The sequence below is a fragment of the Drosophila montana genome, unplaced genomic scaffold (assembly GCF_035044405.1).
Source record: "Drosophila montana isolate Dmon_TW-CO22-7 unplaced genomic scaffold, ASM3504440v1 contig_3529_1, whole genome shotgun sequence".
NCBI classification, from domain to species: Eukaryota; Metazoa; Arthropoda; class Insecta; order Diptera; family Drosophilidae; genus Drosophila; species Drosophila montana.
The window spans coordinates 199,178-219,681 of record NW_026998408.1 but is presented as its reverse complement, the minus strand read 5'-3'; the positions used below and the strand labels follow the sequence as shown (position 1 = coordinate 219,681).

The 20,504-nt window shown below is 40.3% G+C and overlaps 3 protein-coding genes across 5 annotated transcripts; 2 read left to right on the top strand and 1 right to left on the bottom strand.

The window, feature by feature from the left end:
• Positions 1–10,507: 10,507 nt before the first annotated feature.
• On the top strand, positions 10,508–11,594 carry asrij. The gene is made up of 3 exons (XM_064692223.1): positions 10,508–10,667; positions 10,719–11,208; positions 11,283–11,594. The coding sequence occupies exons 1-3, from the start codon at positions 10,608–10,610 to the stop codon at positions 11,513–11,515; spliced, it is 783 nt and encodes a 260-aa protein (XP_064548293.1). The 5' UTR covers positions 10,508–10,607; the 3' UTR covers positions 11,516–11,594.
• On the bottom strand, positions 11,529–15,206 carry Cndp2 (Cytosolic non-specific dipeptidase 2). Its single transcript, XM_064692220.1, has 6 exons — positions 14,982–15,206; positions 12,573–13,341; positions 12,448–12,515; positions 12,124–12,388; positions 11,806–12,057; positions 11,529–11,749 (listed from the first exon to the last, which is right to left on the bottom strand). The coding sequence occupies exons 1-6, from the start codon at positions 15,179–15,181 to the stop codon at positions 11,705–11,707; spliced, it is 1,599 nt and encodes a 532-aa protein (XP_064548290.1). The 5' UTR covers positions 15,182–15,206; the 3' UTR covers positions 11,529–11,704.
• A 298-nt stretch (positions 15,207–15,504) lies between these two features.
• vlc (vulcan) lies at positions 15,505–20,384 on the top strand. 3 transcript variants are annotated; one of them, XM_064692216.1, is made up of 6 exons: positions 15,512–15,666; positions 17,358–17,445; positions 17,640–18,895; positions 18,959–19,055; positions 19,114–19,268; positions 19,332–20,384. In XM_064692216.1, the coding sequence occupies exons 2-6, from the start codon at positions 17,376–17,378 to the stop codon at positions 19,581–19,583; spliced, it is 1,830 nt and encodes a 609-aa protein (XP_064548286.1). In that variant the 5' UTR covers positions 15,512–15,666; positions 17,358–17,375; the 3' UTR covers positions 19,584–20,384. The 3 variants fall into 3 exon arrangements, with proteins under 3 accessions (XP_064548288.1, XP_064548286.1, XP_064548287.1); XM_064692217.1 differs by having other exon boundaries at positions 15,513–15,666; positions 17,361–17,445; XM_064692218.1 differs by lacking the exon at positions 17,358–17,445 and having other exon boundaries at positions 15,505–15,666.
• The last annotated feature ends 120 nt before the right edge of the window (positions 20,385–20,504 follow it).

Below are 20,504 nucleotides of genomic sequence, written 5' to 3'. Positions count from 1 at the left end.
CTCGAACTGCGGTTGAGTGGCAAAACTTGTGTTAATACCAATGTTAAATATTTGATTTTGAATTTATCTTATCGCCATATCTTGCACACACATTTCGAGAGCTCCAACATATATACTCGAAATATACTCGAAATATACTCGATGATATCACCCCAGTTACCAAAACTCTCAGTCATAATTTCTAAGTTAGTTCTTTGCACTTACCTGCATTTAGACTGGGCTCGGTTTTTTTTTTTTTTTTGCTGTTAATTAAATGGTTTTTCATTTTTAAATTTAATTGAAAATTTGAGTTAAATTTCAGCTCGTTCGTTCGCTTTATGTTCGTCTGGCACTTGTGTCTTATCTCATCCACAAAAAATTCGTCTTTTCTTTAATCAGACTTAGTATACACTGAAATAGCAGAAGGCATCGCGTTTATTTGCCTTTAACCTTGCATGATTAGAAAAAAATGCCAACAGCAAACGAAAAATAAGATGTAGACAGAGGTATTGACAAGTAGTCTACTTTTGAATACCCTGTAAAACGCGAAAATATAGAGAGAATTGTGGAGTTTATATTGACTGACTAAATAACAGCACAAAATTGAATTCTCGATCTATGAAAACTTAATCGAATAATAATTTTAATTGCTTATACCCTGTAAACGTAATAAAACTTGAATAAATAGTAAAAACTTGGAAAATATTCTTATAAAACTACAAAGCAAAAAATAAATTGTATTAATTATTACATCCAGATTATTAAGCTTGAGATTTGAACCAGCTTCCTTTCTTCTTTCCTTCTGCGTCAATTGAACAACTTATTAGCTAAGGACTGTCCGCAATACTTGTCTTATACTTCATATATATCTCTCTATCTCTTCGATGTATATTCATTCAATTGAAATCAGATCCGCTTGAGATTTGAACCAGCTTTCTTGCTGTAAACGTATATACCCCACTTTATTATATATTTTGTTGGCATTTCGCATAAACGTTTAAGTTCTATTCGTGCGCATATCTTAGTGCTTTGTTTATCTTATTGTTGATACTTGCGAAAAGGCACAACTGGCTGAAGCCAAAGCTGCTCACCTGCCCTCACCTGTCCTCACCTGCTGCCCTCGGGGCGTACGTCAATTGTATCGGAAGTGTCCAATGGCTGGGCAACTGGCAACGGGACTGATAAAAACTGAGAAATAGAGACCTGAATGAATTCGAGTTGAGAAAATCCAAAAAATTTTAATTGCAAATTTGCCCAACCTTGAACAACTGACGTCAGAGCCGCGAACAGATCACAGCAGAAAGTTTGCCGATTTCATATAACTCACAAATGTGTGTGTATATGTTTGCGTAGGTGAGTGTGTGTGTGTGTGTGTGTGTGAGTGTGTGTGTGTAGGTTGTCGTCATCAAAAATGATGGTGTATACGTGTATTTGAAATAAAAAAAAACTGATCAAGTTGATACGATTAATATTTGCGAAGAGTCTTTGGCTAATAAGTTGTTCAAGTGGCAAAGGGGCAAGGAAGAAAGGAAGCTGGTTCGAATCTCAGGCTGTTGGGCAATTCAATTGAATGATAAAATCGGAGAGATACAGAGATATATACAAAGTAAAAGACAACTATTGGGGACAGTCTTTCGCTGAGAAGTTGTTCAACTGAAGCAGTAGGAAAGAAGAAAGGAAGCTGGTTCGAATCTCAAGCGGATCTGGTTTCAATTGAATATACATTGACAACATCGAAGAGATACAGAGATATATACGAAGTATAAGACAAGTATTGCGGACAGTCCTCGGATAATAAGTTGTTCTATGAGGCAGAAGGAAAGAAGAAAGGAAGCTGGTTCAAATCTCAGGCTGTTGAACAAGTGGATCTGGTTACAATTGAATGAATGTTGTATTCTCCAGATAGATTTGAACTTTTTTCTACACATTTTGTGCTCAGTTAACATTAAAGAACTTTGATAACATCTGAAAAATAGAGAGATATATGCGAAGTATAAGAGTAAAGAACTGTCGAATATAATTATTATTTGTCATTGGCATCGTATCGAATGATTGTTTGTGTTTTTTTTTTGTATATAAGTTGAACGACAGCCATATCGGGGCGGTACTTGCGTAACGCCGAGTGCAAATTGTTTGTACTCAGTCAATAAATAGTGAGATATAACTAAGAAATGGGATACAATTAATAAAAACACAAACAAAAACACAAGCTGAAAATTATTTACTGTTTGCTATTCACAACTAATTAAGTAAATAGCTCATTATTTGAACGTATCGAATTGACTTGCATTCGAAAATAGTAGATGCGAGAATTGCAAAAAACTTTGCAGATAAGATAGTTGAAATTCAATTTATATTTATAACCAATTTTTTCCCAGTTTTAATATAATATAATACATATATCAAGGTCGGAAAAGTTCCTTAATTTCGATGTGTATATATTGATTTAGCTGGGGTAGAAGTTTCGATTAGATAGTCATGATATTTATTAATGCCATTGGCCTAACTCAAATGACAAATATATATGTTGTCGCTTCAAATGTTAACACAAACTTTCTTCAATTATCGTTAATAATATGTATGTAATCACAGAGAATCTTATGCAAGGCAACTTGTTTATTTGCTTTGTCACAATTCACAAAGGAACTAGTGCACATTTCAAAGTATCCGTATCCGTACCCGTATCCGTATCCGTATCATTCTCCATTCGCCGTACAACAAGTGCGCAGACAGTTGAATGTTTTTTCATTAGAAAACATAGTTTGCTATAAATGTATTTACAGGTCTATTCTTTCAGGTTTTGCTTTCAACTAAAATTGATTGCGGTCTCTACTTGGGAAATGAGGCGAGAGTTTTTGAGTCGGGCTATACCCTGTGCTCAAAATATAAGCACGCTAAAAGCAACTTAATTTAGACAATTGTGCCTCTTCTTCCCCTCTTTCAATAATCAAGTTATTGCCAAACTTGAAGTTTCTGTACTCGTCTTTATCGATATTTATCGTCATCGGTAATGCATCGATGTAAATGTAAATGTCACATCTCTAATAGTCTAATTGCACTATACTCAAAATATGTTACATTTACGAACTTCACACTCTGCGATTCCATTAGCAAGTGACTGCTTTCGGTAACATGTGAATGGCAAAAGTGCCGCTTCTTTAAATAGACAGCTTATCGATTTGATTTGATTAAACTAACCTAACTCCATTTACTGACTCCATATGGCCATCTTTAAATGTTAAATGATAGGGAATGATTGGGAATGACACTATTACATTTTTCATAACATCAAAACGAAATTCGATAAATCATCGCAAAAACGTAGAAATACTCGGGGCCAACATTCTTGGCAAATGTGAAAAATGTGGTTTCTTATGGGAAAATGTACAAGCAACATATTTCACATTTTCAAAAAATTTAAGAAATGTTGATATGTTAACAGTGGAATTAGGCTATAATTCTTATAGTCTCCGAGTTCGTTGTGTTTACAGGGTATAAAAAATGTGGTTTCTTATGGGAAAAGGTGCAGGCAACATATTTCACATTCGCCAAAAATGTAAGATATGTTAACAGTGGAATCAGACTATAATTCTTATAGTCTCCGAGTTCGTTGTATTTACAGGGTATAAAAAATGTGGATTCTTATGGGAAAAGGTGCAGGCAACACATTTCACATTCGCCAAAAATGTAAGAAATGTTGACAGTAGAATTATACTACAGTTCTTATAGTCCCAGAGTAGGTTGTGTTTACAGGGTATAAAAAACGACCCAGTACACAGCTTACTCAAGCTATCTAAGCACATGACTAACATTCATCAGCGAGTTGCATTTGCTACTTATTCTATTGACACTTTTGACAATGCGAATTATATTTCATATTTCAGTCAATATTGATATAGTTACCGATATCATATCGGACTGTCTGCATTATCAATTTAAATCATATGCCAAAGCAAAAATGGAAGAGAAACAAAACAAAGGCGAAACTTACTAAAGAACTTTGGCACATAAATCATGAATAAAAAACTCATTTGCCTCGCATTTAAAGCTGAGATCTCATTAAGGCTAAGCATTTAGCTCAAGATTAGCTGGACTCGTCTATTTGCCAGCTTGATGTTCGTCTCGCTTTGCAGTTTATTTGTATATTTGGATTGTTTTCTTTTTTGCGCTTGTGATTTCCGCATCTGGCAGTTAACCTAAATAACGAACACAAATTTTCATTGACTCGCCCGGTTTTCATTTTCATTTTCATTGGCTGTCTAACTGGCTGACTGACTGACTGATTGACTGACTGACTGACTGAGTGACTGAGTGAGTTACATTGAAGTAGCTGCAGTTAGTCAAATGAGTTGCACTGAACCGGAAACTCACAATTAACCAGCAATCCCCTCGCGTACCCGTATCTTCCATAGACCCAGCCCCAAAGCCGTAATCGAAAATATTTTGGATATGGTAAGCGCCAAATCGGAGACATAATCGACGTGCGACGCGTTCCGCCTCATCGCCCAGCGCGGACAGGCCTAAGTTTAGGTGTAAGACTTCTTCAAAACAGAAAACAACAACAATTAATTTAATTGTTTATACGTGTTGTTCTATAAATGCTTGTTCATATATATGTATCTTTCGTTGGCCAGGCGAATGCATCACTATGAAATTATGATCCAGCCGCGACGTGATACCCGTTTTTGGGCTTGGTTCCCCTTTTTTTTGGGGCGATTACAGTTACCACGTGTCGTTCGTCAGCTGACGGTTTCGGGTTCGCTCGGGTTCGTCTTACCAAAATGTCATGTTGATAGCTGTTGTAAAATTAGTAAGTAAAACAGATAACTGTAGTTTCACTTTTGGGTCGCGTCAACTGCGCCCAATTCCTCGAATGGATTGGGTTCGCTCGCATGTATATGATCTATGCATAATATTATGTGTGAAAAAAAAACGTGAGCAATGCGCCAGTCATTGGGTCGAGAACTTGCCATTTAATCGGTATCGATATTCCTATAAACTGTTATCGATGCAAGTCGAATGCTTCTAGGGATATTTTCTATTTTGACTAAAAATTATGTTTCCAGATTTTAATGCCAAATTGATATAGAGGCCAAATCATGAAGAAAAGGCCAAACCTGGTGCAAATCGGTTGAGTTTTGACCGAGTTATGGGGTCGGGAAATTTTGACCTATGTCTATATAGGCTATATAGGGTATATAAAGGTACCATTTTCACATGAAATTTGACCAAAAATAATGTTGCCGGATTTTGATGCAAAATTTATCTAGAGGCCAAACCATGAAGAAAGAGCCAATCCTGACGAAAATCGGTTGAGTTTTGACCGAGTTATGGGGGTGGGAAATTTTGACCTATGTCCATATAGGATATATAAGGGTACCATTTTCACATGAATTTTGACCAAAAATAATGTTGCCGGATTTTGATGCAAAATTTATCTAGCGGCCAAACCATAAAGAAATAGCCAAACCTGATGGAAATCGATTGAGTTTTGACCGAGCTATGAGGGTGGGAAATTTAGACCTATGTCTATATAGGCTGTATAGGGTATATAAAGGTACCATTTTCACATGAAATTTGACCAAAAATAATGTTGCCGGATTTTGATGCAAAATTTATCTAGAGGCCAAACCATGAAGAAAGAGCCAATCCTGACGAAAATCGGTTGAGTTTTGACCGAGTTATGGGGGTGGGAAATTTTGACCTATGTCCATATAGGATATATAAGGGTACCATTTTCATATGAATTTTGACCAAAAATAATGTTGCCGGATTTTGATGATGCAAAATTTATCTAGCGGCCAAACCATAAAGAAATAGCCAAACCTGATGGAAATCGATTGAGTTTTGACCGAGCTATGAGGGTGGGAAATTTAGACCTATGTCTATATAGGCTGTATAGGGTATATAAAGGTACCATTTTCACATGAAATTTGACCAAAAATAATGTTGCCGGATTTTGATGCAAAATTTATCTAGAGGCCAAACCATGAAGAAAGAGCCAATCCTGACGAAAATCGGTTGAGTTTTGACCGAGTTATGTGGGTGGGAAATTTTGACCTATGTCCATATAGGATATATAAGGGTACCATTTTCACATGAATTTTGACCAAAAATAATGTTGCCGGATTTTGATGCAAAATTTATCTAGCGGCCAAACCATAAAGAAATAGCCAAACCTGATGGAAATCGGTTGAGTTTTGACCGAGCTATGGGGGTGGGAAATTTTAACCTATGGCTATATAGGGTATATAGGATATATAAGCGTACCATTTTCACATGAGTTTTGACCAAAAATAATGTTCCCAGATTATTTTGATGCCAAATTGATCTAGAGGCTAAATCATAAAGAAAGAGCCAAACCTGATGGAAATCGGTTGAGTTTTGACCGAGCTATGAGGGTGGGAAATTTGGACCTATGGCTATATCGGCTATATAGGGTATATAAAGGTACCATTTTAACATGAAATTTGACCAAAAATAATGTTGCCGGATTTTGATGCAAAATTTATCTAGAGGCCAAACCATGAAGAAAGAGCCAAACCTGACGAAAGTCGGTTGAGTTTTGACCGAGCTATGAGGGTGGGAAATTTTGACCTACGTCCATATGGGATATTTGAGGGTACTATTTTCACATGAATTTTGACCAAAAATAATGTTCCCAGATTTTGATGCCAAATTAATCTAGAGGCCAAATCATAAAGAAAGAGCCAAACCTGATGGAAATCGGTTGAGTTTTGACCGAGTTAGAGGGGTGGGAAATTTTAACCTATGGCTATATAGGGTATATAGGATATATAAGCGTACCATTTTCACATGAATTTTGACCAAAAGAAATGTTCCCACAGATTTTGATGCCGAATTGATAAAAAGGCCAAACTATGAAGAAAGAGCCAAACCTGACGAAAGTCGGTTGAGTTTTGACCGAGCTATGAGGGTGGGAAATTTTGACCTGCGTCCATATGGGATATTTGAGGGTACTATTTTCACATGAATGTTGACCAAAAATAACGTTGCCAGATTTTGATGCAGAATTGATATAAGGCCAAACCATGAACAAAGAGCCAAACCTGATGGAAATCGGTTGAGTTTTGACCGAGTTATAGGGGTGGGAAATTTTGATATATGTCTATATATGGTATATTGGATATTTGAGGGTACCATTTTCACATGAATTTTGACCAAAAATAATGTTCCCAGATTTTGATGCCAAATTAATCTAGAGGCCAAATCATAAAGAAAGAGCCAAACCTGATGGAAATCGGTTGAGTTTTGACCGAGGTATGAGGGTGGGAAATTTTGACATATGTCTATGTAGGATATTTGAGGGTACTATTTTCACATGAATGTTGACCAAAAATAATGTTGCCAGATTTAAGATGCAGAATTGATATAGAGGCCAAACCATGGACAAAGAGCCAAACCTAATGGAAATCGGTTGAGTTTTGACCGAGTTATAGGGGTGGGAAATTTTGACCTACATATGTATGTCTATATAGGCTATATAGGGTATATAAAGGTACCATTTTCACATGAGTTTTGACCAAAAATAATGTTACCAGATTTTGATGCAAAATTGATCTAGAGGCCAAACCATGAAGAAAGAGCCAAACCTGATGGAAATTTTGACCTATGTCTATATAGAAAATTTAAGAGTACTGTTTTCAAATTAATTTTGACCAAGAATAATGTTGCCAATCAGTCAGTCAGTCAGTGTGGACAAACAGTTTTATATATAGAGAAGATTTACTTTATACCGTAAATTCGCAGCATGAGTCTATGATGAGTTATTATAGCAGTGTGCAGCTCCAACAAAATTAGATACTAATTATGTATTTGATTTATACAATACATTGGCTGAAGCAACTGCAACGAGCCGTCTCGCTGGATGCAAATGAAATTTGCAGGTGGTCGCTAATCAACGGGCTTTGCATCGAACATCGTTAGCCAAACGCTGCAAAAGCTGCAGATGCTAACCAGGCCAAGAGTAAATACAAGAGCCAACAGTTCTAAAGGCAATCATCAGCAGGACAGACCACTGTACACACTGTGTGTGTTCGCTTGCTGGACTGGCCCCGCCCCGCCCCGCCACGCCTGGGCCTGGCCGGTTTATCTAGTAGGCGACGCGTAATGAACCTGACTTTACAGTTACATACAATTGCCATTTAGCTGGGTCAAGGTCAAACGGTTTGTTTAGCAGAAGATCGAGTGCCGCATCTCGCTTTCCTTCAAGCGCTGCGACTGCGTCTATGAGGGCAGCGACAAGGTGCTTTATGGCTGAGCGTAACAACAACAACTGCAGGTAAGAAAAAGAACACTGCAGTCGGCTCGACCTGGCTGCAAAGTACTCTCTTTGCGGCGTTAAAACTAAACGAAGCCGTCTTATACACAATTTAATATTGCTTTGCTTTTGGCAGAGTACTTCTGTTCTCTTATACTCTTATACTCGTCTGCTCTCTAGCACACTTAAACAGTTAACCGTTATTTATATCTGCTACTTTTGGCATGTATAAGAGAGTGCTCTGGCTCTCTTATACTCGTCTGCTCTCTAGAGCGCACATACTTAAACAGTTAACCGATATTTATAGCTATATATATATATTATATTATTATTAATTGCGATTTCAGTAAATAAATTCAAAATGCTATAAACAATAACAGTTAAGAAATTAAGAGTTTCTACTTACCCTCTATTCATTCGCAAGAAGTGCATTAGTATATGCATGTGTACATACATACAAACTTACATATGCATATGTATGCCTGCATTTGCCTTTCGTACTTTTTGCGTGTGTACATACATACATACTTATGCATGCATATGTGTGCATGCAAATACTTTTTTTTCATTTTCTTTTTTCTTCGATCGTTGCATTACAAGATGATATTTCACCATTTAATTGCACGCTTTGTAAATACAGAAACTATTTTCCACTTTGCTATCACAAAAATCATCACCAAAAAAAAATATATAAATAAAAAAACCGGCAACTCTTGGCGCCATTTTTTGCAATTTATTGTGGAGTTCTTTGCCATCAAGTGCAACTTTATATTCTCACTCTGATACATGCAAATCGCTGCCATCTAAACGCTGCAACGACACCAATTGGTTTGCACTTGAAATCTTCATTTATTAAACACTTTTTATACAACTTTTCACATTTACATTTAACACCGTTCATTTCAGCAACTTTTATAAAACAGCGCTGCCTGACAATCGAAATCGCTAAAATCGTAAAAACAATTGGCAACTCTTATCGATTTCGCATTAGACACTGTATACATATATCGATTATCATGTCGAAAAGTATCGATATCTATGCGGATAACTAACACAAATTGGATTTGTGGCTTGTTGGATTGCAATTTAAATGCGGATAGCAACTAATAAACCCTTTTGAGCGCTTCGAACAGGGTATGGCAACAACAACAACAAGCAAAGGTGCCCACAGGCCAGTCAATCGGCTGGCTGCTGCATTTGGCGCTGGCATTTGACGAGCCGCGTTCCTTTTTGCTTTGATTTTATTCAAGCAAAACATACATACGTCGCAACATGAAGCCGAGATTTTTCACAAGAAATTATCCATGTGCAGGCGAAAAAGGCGAAAACAGGCGCAGACGCAGGCTCTGGCTCATGTTTTTTTGTCAACTGACGTTCGCGTGACAGCGGCAGCGGCAACATCTAGACATTGCATTGACTTTGACCAGTTACCAATTTTGGCAACCAGACTTTCATTTATTGTTATTCGCCAGTTATTGCCGATTGTTCGCAGCCAAAGCAAAGGGTATCCCAAAGCTGTCCTCGGCTGCCGTTATTCAATTAAAATACAACCGAGTTCAGCTGTGGAGTTGCCCGCAATTAGTAGCCTATAATAACTATATATACTTTAAATTAAATATAAATAATTGTTCTGATTGGAATTGCACTCAATTAATCAAACATTGCACATGTTCCACATAAACTAGCTTAAGAAAACCAAACTAAAATTAAAATACAAACAAAAATATAAAGATTCTGTTTTCCCAATTCAGGATCAAAAATTCTTGGGCTCTTAAATAGCTGTAAATGTTAAATCTGATAAGATTCAAATATCAAGACTTGTGGTGATTAAATGTGAACACCTAAAAGTAGGCTATAAAAGTTTTTTTTGCCGGAATTAAAACTTATATAACAACGGACGTCGCCCAATAGGGATTTCTCCATCATGGTAAATGCTGAATTAAAATTAAAAAATAATAATTAATGAAATTAACAAAAATAAAAAATAACTAGTTATTCATGGACATACCTTAGCCCACAATATGCCGATTCCCATATGAGCTACGTTTTTCCCATGGTTCGTTTGCCAGAACACCAGCCATTAAATTTTAATCATCTTACAAATTATTTGTTTACAAAACATAAATATTTTTTAAAATTTTTTATGGCGATAAGCACGATTTGGTCTTCCGATAACACTAAGAGCAGCCCTGCTAATTTTGCTACAGCACATTAACATATTGAGAGCATTGGCACATCTCTAACCTATCGATGTATCGATAAGGGAATAAACATACTCTAGGGGCCGGCGATAACCGCCTGGTGCAATTTCGTGAATTTTTTTTTAATAATTTCAACAATTACTGTTATGGACCTAACGCTAAACGATGGCAGCAATCCGCAGACGCCGCCCAATCAGCATCCGTTGGTAAGCCGCGAATATACCCTAACCTAGCAAAGACTGACTTGCTCTTTGCAGACGGACTACCATTTCAGTCCGGAGGAGCTGAAGGCGTTACGTGAATGCAATCAGGAATCGTTTGTGCAGCGCTCGCTGCCCTTTGGCACGGGCCTGGGTCTGTTGGCCTATTTTGGCGTCAAGAACGGCTATCTGCAGGGCAATGGCAAATACGGCGCCGTGCCCAAGGTCATAATGGGCGTCATTCTGGGCTATTTTGTGGGCAAGTTCAGTTATCAGCAAAAATGCGCTGAGAAAATCATGCGTTTGCCCAACTCACGATTGGGCGAACTGCTGCGTCAGCGTCGCCAGGGCGGCGGTGTCATTAGCACCATAACGCCGGACGAGAATCTGGGTCGGGCGTTTACCCTGGCGCCCTTTACGCCCAGCTCGGCGGATGTGTACACGGATGAGGGCCATCGGCCATCGCGGAATACGGCCCTTAATCTGGACACGGACGCGCGACCGAATCTCTCCGGACTCGATGATATATACAGGCCCACGCTGGACTGTGCGTTTGTGCATTGAAATTATATTTTGTTTATTTTATATAATTGAATGTTGTTGTTTCTCGGTTTTGAGCAGCAGCCAGCACAATGGTGGACACGGAGCTGCCGCTGGAGCCAGCCAAGCCGGGCGAGAGCTACGAGGACTTGCGCAAAAAGAATCGCGAGGAGTACGCAAAGCATCAGCAAAGCGCCTACTCCAGGCCCTACGAGGCGCCCGTCCAGCAGCCGCAGCAGCAACAGCAGCGTCCCGTGGAACAGTTCGCCAGCCCCGGCAAAAAGAACAAATACGGCGATTCCTGGACAGATTAGGAGAGCCTCGTGCTTATATAAATGCCATTGTTAATTTATTCGCTTGCTTTTAAATACAAAGCGCATATAAAAGTTAAAATGATTATAATATGTTTAGAATTTAATTTTCATTCATAATATTCGTATAAGCGCACATTTGTGATGTTGCATCGTGATGTCGTGGATTGGATCCCAATTAAAATCGTCTCTTTACAGCTTGCCCACCTCGTGCAAGTAGGCGCCCAGCAGCTTGGTCTGCAAAGGGAATACAAGTTATAGACGGAAAGGAAAGAAGATGTGAGTAAACGTACGCCCTCGATATAGTTGTAGATGTCGATCTTCTCGTTCTGCGAGTGTGCGCCATCATCGCAGGCGCCGACCGGCACCAGGATCACATTCTTGCCGGTGGCCTCCTGCAGGGTGAGTGTAACTGGTATGGAGCCGCCCTCGCGTGTCATATCGGGCTCCACATTGAAGACATGCTTAATGGCACGCTTGGCGGCCTCATAATGCGGATGATTTGGATCCTCGGTCCAGGGTTTGCCAGCGGACAGCATCACCACCTAAGATTAACAAAAGCAGAACATTAGCTGCGCTTAAATATGAATATAAATATATCCGAGCAGCACCTTCAGCTTGTTGGGCGAGCCGCGCTCGGCCCATTTGGCATTGATATAGTTGACAACGCACTCCTCGATGTGCTTGGGATCCTGATCGGGCACCAGCCGTATCGAGAACTTGCCAATGACTTTCTTTGGTATGACAGTCTTGGCGCCGGGCTCATAGAAGGCGCCCTCAATGCCGTGTATGGAGAGGCTGGGATAACGCCATCTGGCCTGCAGCAGGCGAATCTTGTTGCCATTGTGCGGCAGATGTTCGACGCCAACGTCTTTTCTATGAGTGCGAGGCAGATTAGGTAATATAGAGAGTCGAGATTAGATTAGGTAACTAACTTGTACTCGGCCACTTCAAAGTCGATATTCTTGTAGATTTCCTCCTCGTTCGGCAATAGCGGAGCCACCTAAAAGGCAAACAACAGTTGAGAATAGCTGGGAATAGCTGTGAGAGCTCCACTCACATCGCGATCCACGCCAGGTATCAATATCTTGGTGTCCTTGTCCACGAGGCTGCTGAGCAGATAGCAAAGATCGGGCATGGCCTCGTGCACGGTGCCGCCAAAGACGCCGCTGTGCAGATCCTTTGAGGCGCACTCGACCTCCACCTGGAAATAGGCGAGGCCACGCAGGCCGTAGGTCAGGCAGGGACGCTTCTTGCCCAGCCAATAGTTGTCCGAGATGCACACATAGTCGACATCGGCAAGGAAATCATTTTTGCGCGCCATCAACAGCTCATCGAGTCCCTCGCTGCCGCTCTCCTCCATGCCCTCAAAGACGAACTTCAGATTCAGTGGCAACGGGATATTCAGCTTCTGGAACGCCTCGATGGCATGAATCCAGCAGAGGACCGGACCCTTATCGTCCGTGGCGCCGCGTCCAAAGAGCTTGCCATCGATTTCGGTCAGCTCAAAGGGATTCGTATCCCAGCCATCCTCCTTGAGCGCAGGCTGCACATCCAAGTGTCCGTAGACGAGCACCGTTTTCTTGCTCTTATCCTTGCCCAGCGTGCCCAGCAGAGCCTTCGGCAGCGGTATCTCCTCGCCCGTGGGCAGCTTCTGTTTGCCCAAATCGACCAGCTCGATTTCGGTGCCCAGCGCCTTCAGCTTATCGGCCGTCCAGTTGACCATGCGATCGATCTCGCCGCGCTTCTCCGGCCACGCGGACACCGATTGGATGGCCACCGCGGTTCTCAGGGTCTCAATATAATCGGACTTCTTGCTATTCACAAACCTGCGGCGAACGATAAACTAGATTAGACTTGGGTTTCCACAGATTTTGATGTCGTGTGAAATGTGCTGATAATACATATTTTGTATGGGTTAAGCCTGCGGTTACACAAATGTTGATAATCGCGTCGTACATGGTTTCCATAAGCTTATCAATCTTATCAGAAAAATTCTTATTCATTATGGAAGGCAGACATTTGCTATCGTAAATTTAAAAACCGCGAGAAAAGCTTTCTTATTATTTCTATATATGTATAAAACAATAATTTTGATTATTTTCCGATTTCCAGATTTTTATTTTAATAATTTAATACTAATCTAGGAACCAGGGAATTATGGATCTCTTAGTAATCTCCAATCTTATTAGAAAAAATCCAATTCAAAAAACCGCGAGAAAAGCTTTCTTATATGTTTCTTTACATGTGTAAAATATAATTATGATTATATTCCGATTTCCAGATTTTGATTTTCATATAATAATTCAATACTAAGATTGTAACCAGGAAATTTAGGGATCTCCTAGTAAATCAAGAGTATAAAAACTATTATTAAACATAATGAATTTTTAAATTTCAATTTATACGATTAATCTAGGAAATTAGATACTCGAAATGTTGCAATTTTCTTTATACACGTATAAAATTGTAATTTTGATTATTTTCTGTTACACAGATTTTGATTTTAATAGATTTTTAGTCAGCTAGGACGGACTAAGGAAATTTATAGATCTGAAATATTATCAAACATAAGAAATTAATTCTTTTAAATATTGCAATTTTTAAAACAAAAATTGTGTCGAAATTTTCATAAAGTCTTAAAATAAAGTTCTTGAACATGAATAAATTTCAAATATTTTAGGAATATATTGAATACATTAAATATTCGCGATTCGACAGAATTTGGAATTCTTCGCTAAAATTTCTACTTTGTGAGTGACGATTGAATAAATATTATATTTTTATATAAAATGTTCAATTTTAACAGATTTTACCTTTTTATTTTATTCCTTTAACAAATATATTCATATATTCAATTTAATAGATAATAATATTAAGAGTGACATTAAGGATTTTAAAAACTCCATGAATCATTATATTTCTTTTAATATAGAATTTCGAAGAACCATTCTGTAGTATCCATAGCAAGTATATAATAAAAGGTATTTAGTCTTCGGCTTGCCGAATATAGCTGTTATATCTGGTATTATCTTGTTGGGACATTTCTGATTGGACAAAGTGAACGCAGTCGCATATTCTACTTAATGCAACCTCATTCGAAGCACGAGCGCGAATGTTTCGTGCAATTTATTTAGTTGCAATTTTCAAATCAAAATTATGGACGTGCACTTTCATTTTTTGAATTTCTTTGACTCGACGCTTGGCAAAAAAAAAAAAAAAAACTCTTATCGGCAACTGTTGCTACCGCCCTTATTATCAAGCATAAAGTACGAGAGTACGACAAAAACCATAAACAAACAGATAAGCAGGATATACATATATACGAGCATATGTATATGGATGCATGTCTGTATGTATGTATGTATATGCAGCCGTGGCATCGTCATCCCGCATCCATAACCCAACACACACACACACACACACACACACCCATATATATATAGCGGCTTTTTTTCCGCATACTTACTCGAATAGCTGTTTCATTTCAGTGGGAAGCTCCGCCATTTTATCAAGTTTTCTTAGAGTGCAACAATATAAATTATTAACGATTCCTGTAGGCTTAATTGATCTGCACCGGAATTTAAAACGTCTTTCCGTTTCGGCCTCTAAAGTGCGAATGAATAGCGAACGTGTAGAGCGAAAGAAAGAAAACTTACGTACATACATTGTTTGTACGTAAGCTGTACGTTGAGAGAGAGAGAGAATGAGCAGCCTGCTGAGTGTCAACAGTTTGGCGAGTAAACAAGTGCATGTCAACTTGCCGGCTTTTTTTTTGCATTTTGTACAAACTTAATATAAGATGTGCACGATTATGGTTATTATTTACACTTAAATCTGGCATTTTACTCTTGATAACATTATATAAATATAACCATTTTTTCGTTTATAATTTAAAGCAACCCTAGCAATTTGTTGCTTTGTGCAATATCGATACTTGCGATACTCGTACCATAACTAAGCGACCATAGATCGCCCGACCACCACAATCTATCGTCTATCGGCCGTCATTTGCCGCAGTTAAGATAAAAACGCAAACGCTGCAACAGTCGAGGCATTCGCGAGTTAATTGCATTTAAAATTATGTCACAAAGCTGATAAACGCTTCAATAATCATTCACAACAGCAACTGCTTGACGAAAGGAGCGCCAGAGGTGTGTGGGTGTTGCTTGTTTATTAATTAATGTGTCCATGTGTGCGTGTACCGTTTTCTGTACGTACGTGAGCTGCAGTGCTGTCATCCTTGTGTGTATGTGTGACGTTTGCATTTGTCAAGTTCTGTGTGTTCTGCGTGTAAGCGGCGTCTCGCATCAGTAAAGTATTTGTGCTAAAATTTGCATAATTCCTGCGAGCCGATGGTATTTTTTACTCAAAGGACTTGTCCTTTTTGTGCCAGGCATTTGGACGACCTCGTTGTTTGCGTTTTGTAAACTCATTATAATAAATTTCAGCGACTAAAATAGAACATATTGCGTGCCGCTGCGGTTGTGGCTGTTGACTCCAAATACCAGCGACCGCTGCTGGCGCTGCCTCTGCCTCTGCCGCTGGCGCTGCTGAGCGGCATAGTCATGTTTTCTGTGACTGTGACTTCTTGCCGTTTAACGTGTCGCACGGTTTCGCTTTGCTCCCCTTTTGGTGTCTCCGCGCCCGGATTATAAATAGTTGGCGTTTTTGTTGCTGCTGCGCCGGAGTTGGGTGCCTGGGGCGCTGCTGCTGCTGTTGCTGCCAATTATTTGTTTGTGTAATTAGTTCCAAGCTGTGTCATGTTATGGGAATTAGAAGTGGAAAAAGAACAAACTGTGTTCAAGATGAACAACAACAACAACAGAAAACACGTTAAACAACGGCGAAAAGTTAGCAAAGCGGAACTGGAAATGTAGACGTCAGTCGGTGCCGTTAGAGCTGCTCCCAGCTCTTAAGCTGCCGACTGAGCAGCAACAACAACAAATATGGCGCAGACAAGACCAAAGAAGAGCGGCGACAATAGAAGCAAAAAAAAAAAACCAAGTAAAACAGTTATGCCGAAGGTGAAATACCCTTGCAGACATAAAAATACCCGACTTATTGATTAACTGTGCGCCATATGATATTGTGATACATGTGGAACATGGCAAATACACGGATCTATTACAGGTTGTAATATATACACAAACACGTAATCTGCTTGGAGATGTCTCCTAGGCGTTACACATGTTGTGACAAAGTAATATTACCTTCAGCTAGGGTATGATAAAACCAATCTCCAATCTCCAATAGCGCGCAGCTCAAAAGCTTTGCGTTGCGGCTGCTGCGCCGCGCCGCGCAGCGCTTGTTGTTGTCATCATTTATTCGCCGTCTGCTTTGGCAGACATTTTTGCTGCGCCACCCACCCGCGCGCGCGCGCGCTCTCGCGCAGTAATGCACAGTTATTCATTTGTCGCCTTGGCGCTGTCCAAAACGGGCGAACGATCTGCACTCGCATTTTCGCCCCCATTCGCCGCAGTTTCCGCTTTGCATAAAAGGCAAAAATATTATAAAAAGTCATCGCCCATTTGGTTTGTTTGCTCAGTTGTTTTTTTCTTATTTTTTTTTTTCACTGCATTTCTCTTTTGCACGCCATTCCAAGTACACACAAACAAATCTAGCTCAGTGGGCGTTCATTTTAAGCGCATTAAGCGAGCTTAGAGCCTGATAGTCGAACTGGCTAATGTGTATTGGTTTAGTTTTTGTTGTTTTATGTCGAATTTGAACTCGTTTTGATTAACAGAAAACATTCACAAATTAATAGAAAAGTGCACAAAAAATAGAAAAAAAAAACCCCCCAAAAAAAAAAACACCAAAATACTTTCAAATAATTCGTCTCTAGCAGCCGAAAGCTCTTCCCATGGATCGCAGCTTGGATTCCATTGGCAGCTGTTCATTAGATGTTGATGCCGATTCATCCGACATATCAGGTATATCATTCACACACACACACACACACACACATACACATGCACGCGCACCTAACCTCAATGTTGTGTGAGCTATCTTATTGGATTTTGTTCGTTTTCGTTTCTTTTTGGTTTTACTTTTTCGATTTCTTTTTCTGGTATTGTTATATGTATATATTTTCTTTTGTTTATTGTTTTTTGGTGAACTCTTACAGACACAAGCGGCAGCTTAAACTTTCCAACGCCCCTCTCCGTCAAGGACATAACGCGCGAATTTACGGCCAACATAAAGGAACGTTGCACACTGCGTACGCTAACCACAAACGCCTACGTCAATCTGGATCAGAGCACGGGCGGTGTGCGCATGGTGCTGTCACCGCCGGACCACCTGGTCGATGACTCGCAGCAGCAGCAGCAGCAGACCCATAACAACGGCAGCAACGGCGGCGTCCTCGTGGATGCGGCAGAGAAGAAGCCGAGCTATTTGAATTTGGCGTGCTGCGTCAACGGCTACTCGAATCTGACTACCTACGACTCGAAGATACGGCAGGATATCAACAAGTCGCGCGAAGTATCGCCCATACGAGCCTCCACGAGCAGCCTGCAGTATTGCAAGCGCAACAATTCGCTGGCGGCGCCGCTGCTGCACACAATGCCGCTCACCCAGCAGCCCAACAAATACACAATGATCATCAACGAGACAAACAACAACAACAGCAGCAGCAAAAACGGACATCTGGAGAACGGAGATGGACACGGATATTGCAATGGCAGCGCCGCAACGACAACAACAACAACCGGCAGCTTTATACAGCAGCGCGTGGAGCGTCTCTACGGTCCGGGCGCACTTGCTCAGGGCTTCTACAGTCCCAAAAAGCACAGCGCGTCGCCCGTTGCACGACAGCAGCAGCTGCTGCAGCAGCAGCAACAATCGCAGCAACAATCTCGGCAGGAGTCGCCACAAATCACGGAGCTGTCGCGCAAGTTTAAGCAGCTCTCGCCCAGCAAGGATTACGGCGAGTTTCGCAAGAAACTCCAAACGAATTGCACACAAGCTGCGACGGCCCGCTCGCAATCGGAGCAGCCGGCGGCCACGCACAACGGCGATGTCGACTTGCCCGTCTTTAGGCATTTGAGTCATGAGTTCCGTGCACAGCTGCCGACGGTATCGCCCAAGCGCAATGTGCAGCGCCTTTCGCCGGCGCCGGAGCTGGTGGTGCCGGTGCCGCCGCCGCCGGCGGCGGATGTGGTGGATCATGAGCCCGTACGCACCGAGGAGGAGTACTTGGGCACCACCAAAATCTCGGCGCCCGTCGAGCTGGCCGCCGCTGCCAAGACCATGCCTGAAACCAAGAAAACGGCGGCGGCCGTGGTTAAGGATGGCAACTATTTCCTGAAAATACTGAAAGACGAACAGGTTCGTCTGCTCGCGCTGGCCGCCGTAGCTGACAAGTATATCGATGCCTTGACTGTGAGTAGACTGAGAGTCGATGAAGGATTCCCTTAGATAGTATTTGATTTGGCTCATTTGCAGAACAATCCCGATATCACGGAGGACACTTTCGGGCTACTGCGTTCGGCCTCCGGCAAGGCGCGTCTGCTTGCCACACAGAAAATGAAACAGTTCGAGGGTGAGTCCCAACTCCAATTCGGATTAAATATATATATAGTATATCTGTTTCCTTGCAGGTCTTTGTCACAACAATCTGAATCGCTCGCCGGAGGATGCGTTTCCCACCACGCTCGACGATTTGCAGGGCTTCTGGGACATGGTTTATTTGCAGGTGATGCATGTCGACACCATATTCGAGGATATTGAGGAACTAAAGCGCAGCGACTGGCAGGTGAGTCATTTATTTATGAGTTTTTTGAAGCTGTTTCAAGCCAGGTTTATATTTACTTTTTAGCGCGCTATCGAGCCCAAGTTGGACAACAATAAGACAACAACAAAACCAGCTGCAAAGTCGGGCAAAGCGAAAACAACTGGAGGAGCTGCGTCGAATGCGGTGGCAGCGATGAAGCGGGAGGCGCAGCGTAAACAATTGCTGGAAATGAAGCGTCAGCGTCGCGAGGCATTGGCCAAAAATCAAGCGGCGGCCTGTGATGAACTTGTCGCAGATCTAGATACAGTCAACATTGGCGTGAAGAACAGCAGCTGAATTGTGCTAAATAGCAATTGCAACAACAACAACAACAACAACATGCTCTCTAGTTATATACATAAATATTAAATTAACTCACACACACACAAATAACACACTCATGCACACACGACACGAAATACTTAGAAATTCCTAGTTGAATTAATCCTTAACTAGTCCCAACTAAAATATATTTATGCGCACGGTGCGGAGCTTTTAATACATATTGCATAATTAAATTGGAATTGTGTCGCAACAAGAAACATTATCAGCTTGCGCCCCATCAAAACTACTTTATACAAAACAAAACAAAAACAAACAAATCTACACACAACACACACACACACACATTAATATATTAAGAGTTATCAACGTTAACGGCTCGTCGTAATTGTTTATAAAGTTTGCCTTATCTACGTGTTTTTTGCTCGTTAATCATTTTGCTGTGCACCCAAAAAACAAACGTAACAAGAACCGAGAGTTTTTGTTTTTATTACAAAACTCATGCAACATTTATAAAAGACATTTATTTTTGTGTAATTGTATTAGCGACCTAAGTGCAACAAACAAACAAACAAACGAAAAACTAAAAAACAATTGATATTTTAACGCGACGTAAATGAATCTAAATTTTATATATATATATATGTTTTTTCGGCCCATTAGCTGCATGTATTGAGATTTTTGTTAGTTTGTAAGTTTCGATGCAAAAGCAAAACACAACAAACACACACACACACACACACACGGAAAAGAAAAGAAAACAATCTCACTCTTAATTAATTTATAATGTTTTGTAATAAATTATTTTTCACTTAACTGGAATTGGTTGTATTTAAATTAAGTAAGGGGCGCAAAATGCTTGTCTAAAAATAATTTGTTGTAAGTTCCGAATATATTTGCTTAATCCTTTCTGTTAGAGCTTAATGAGTTGTTCTA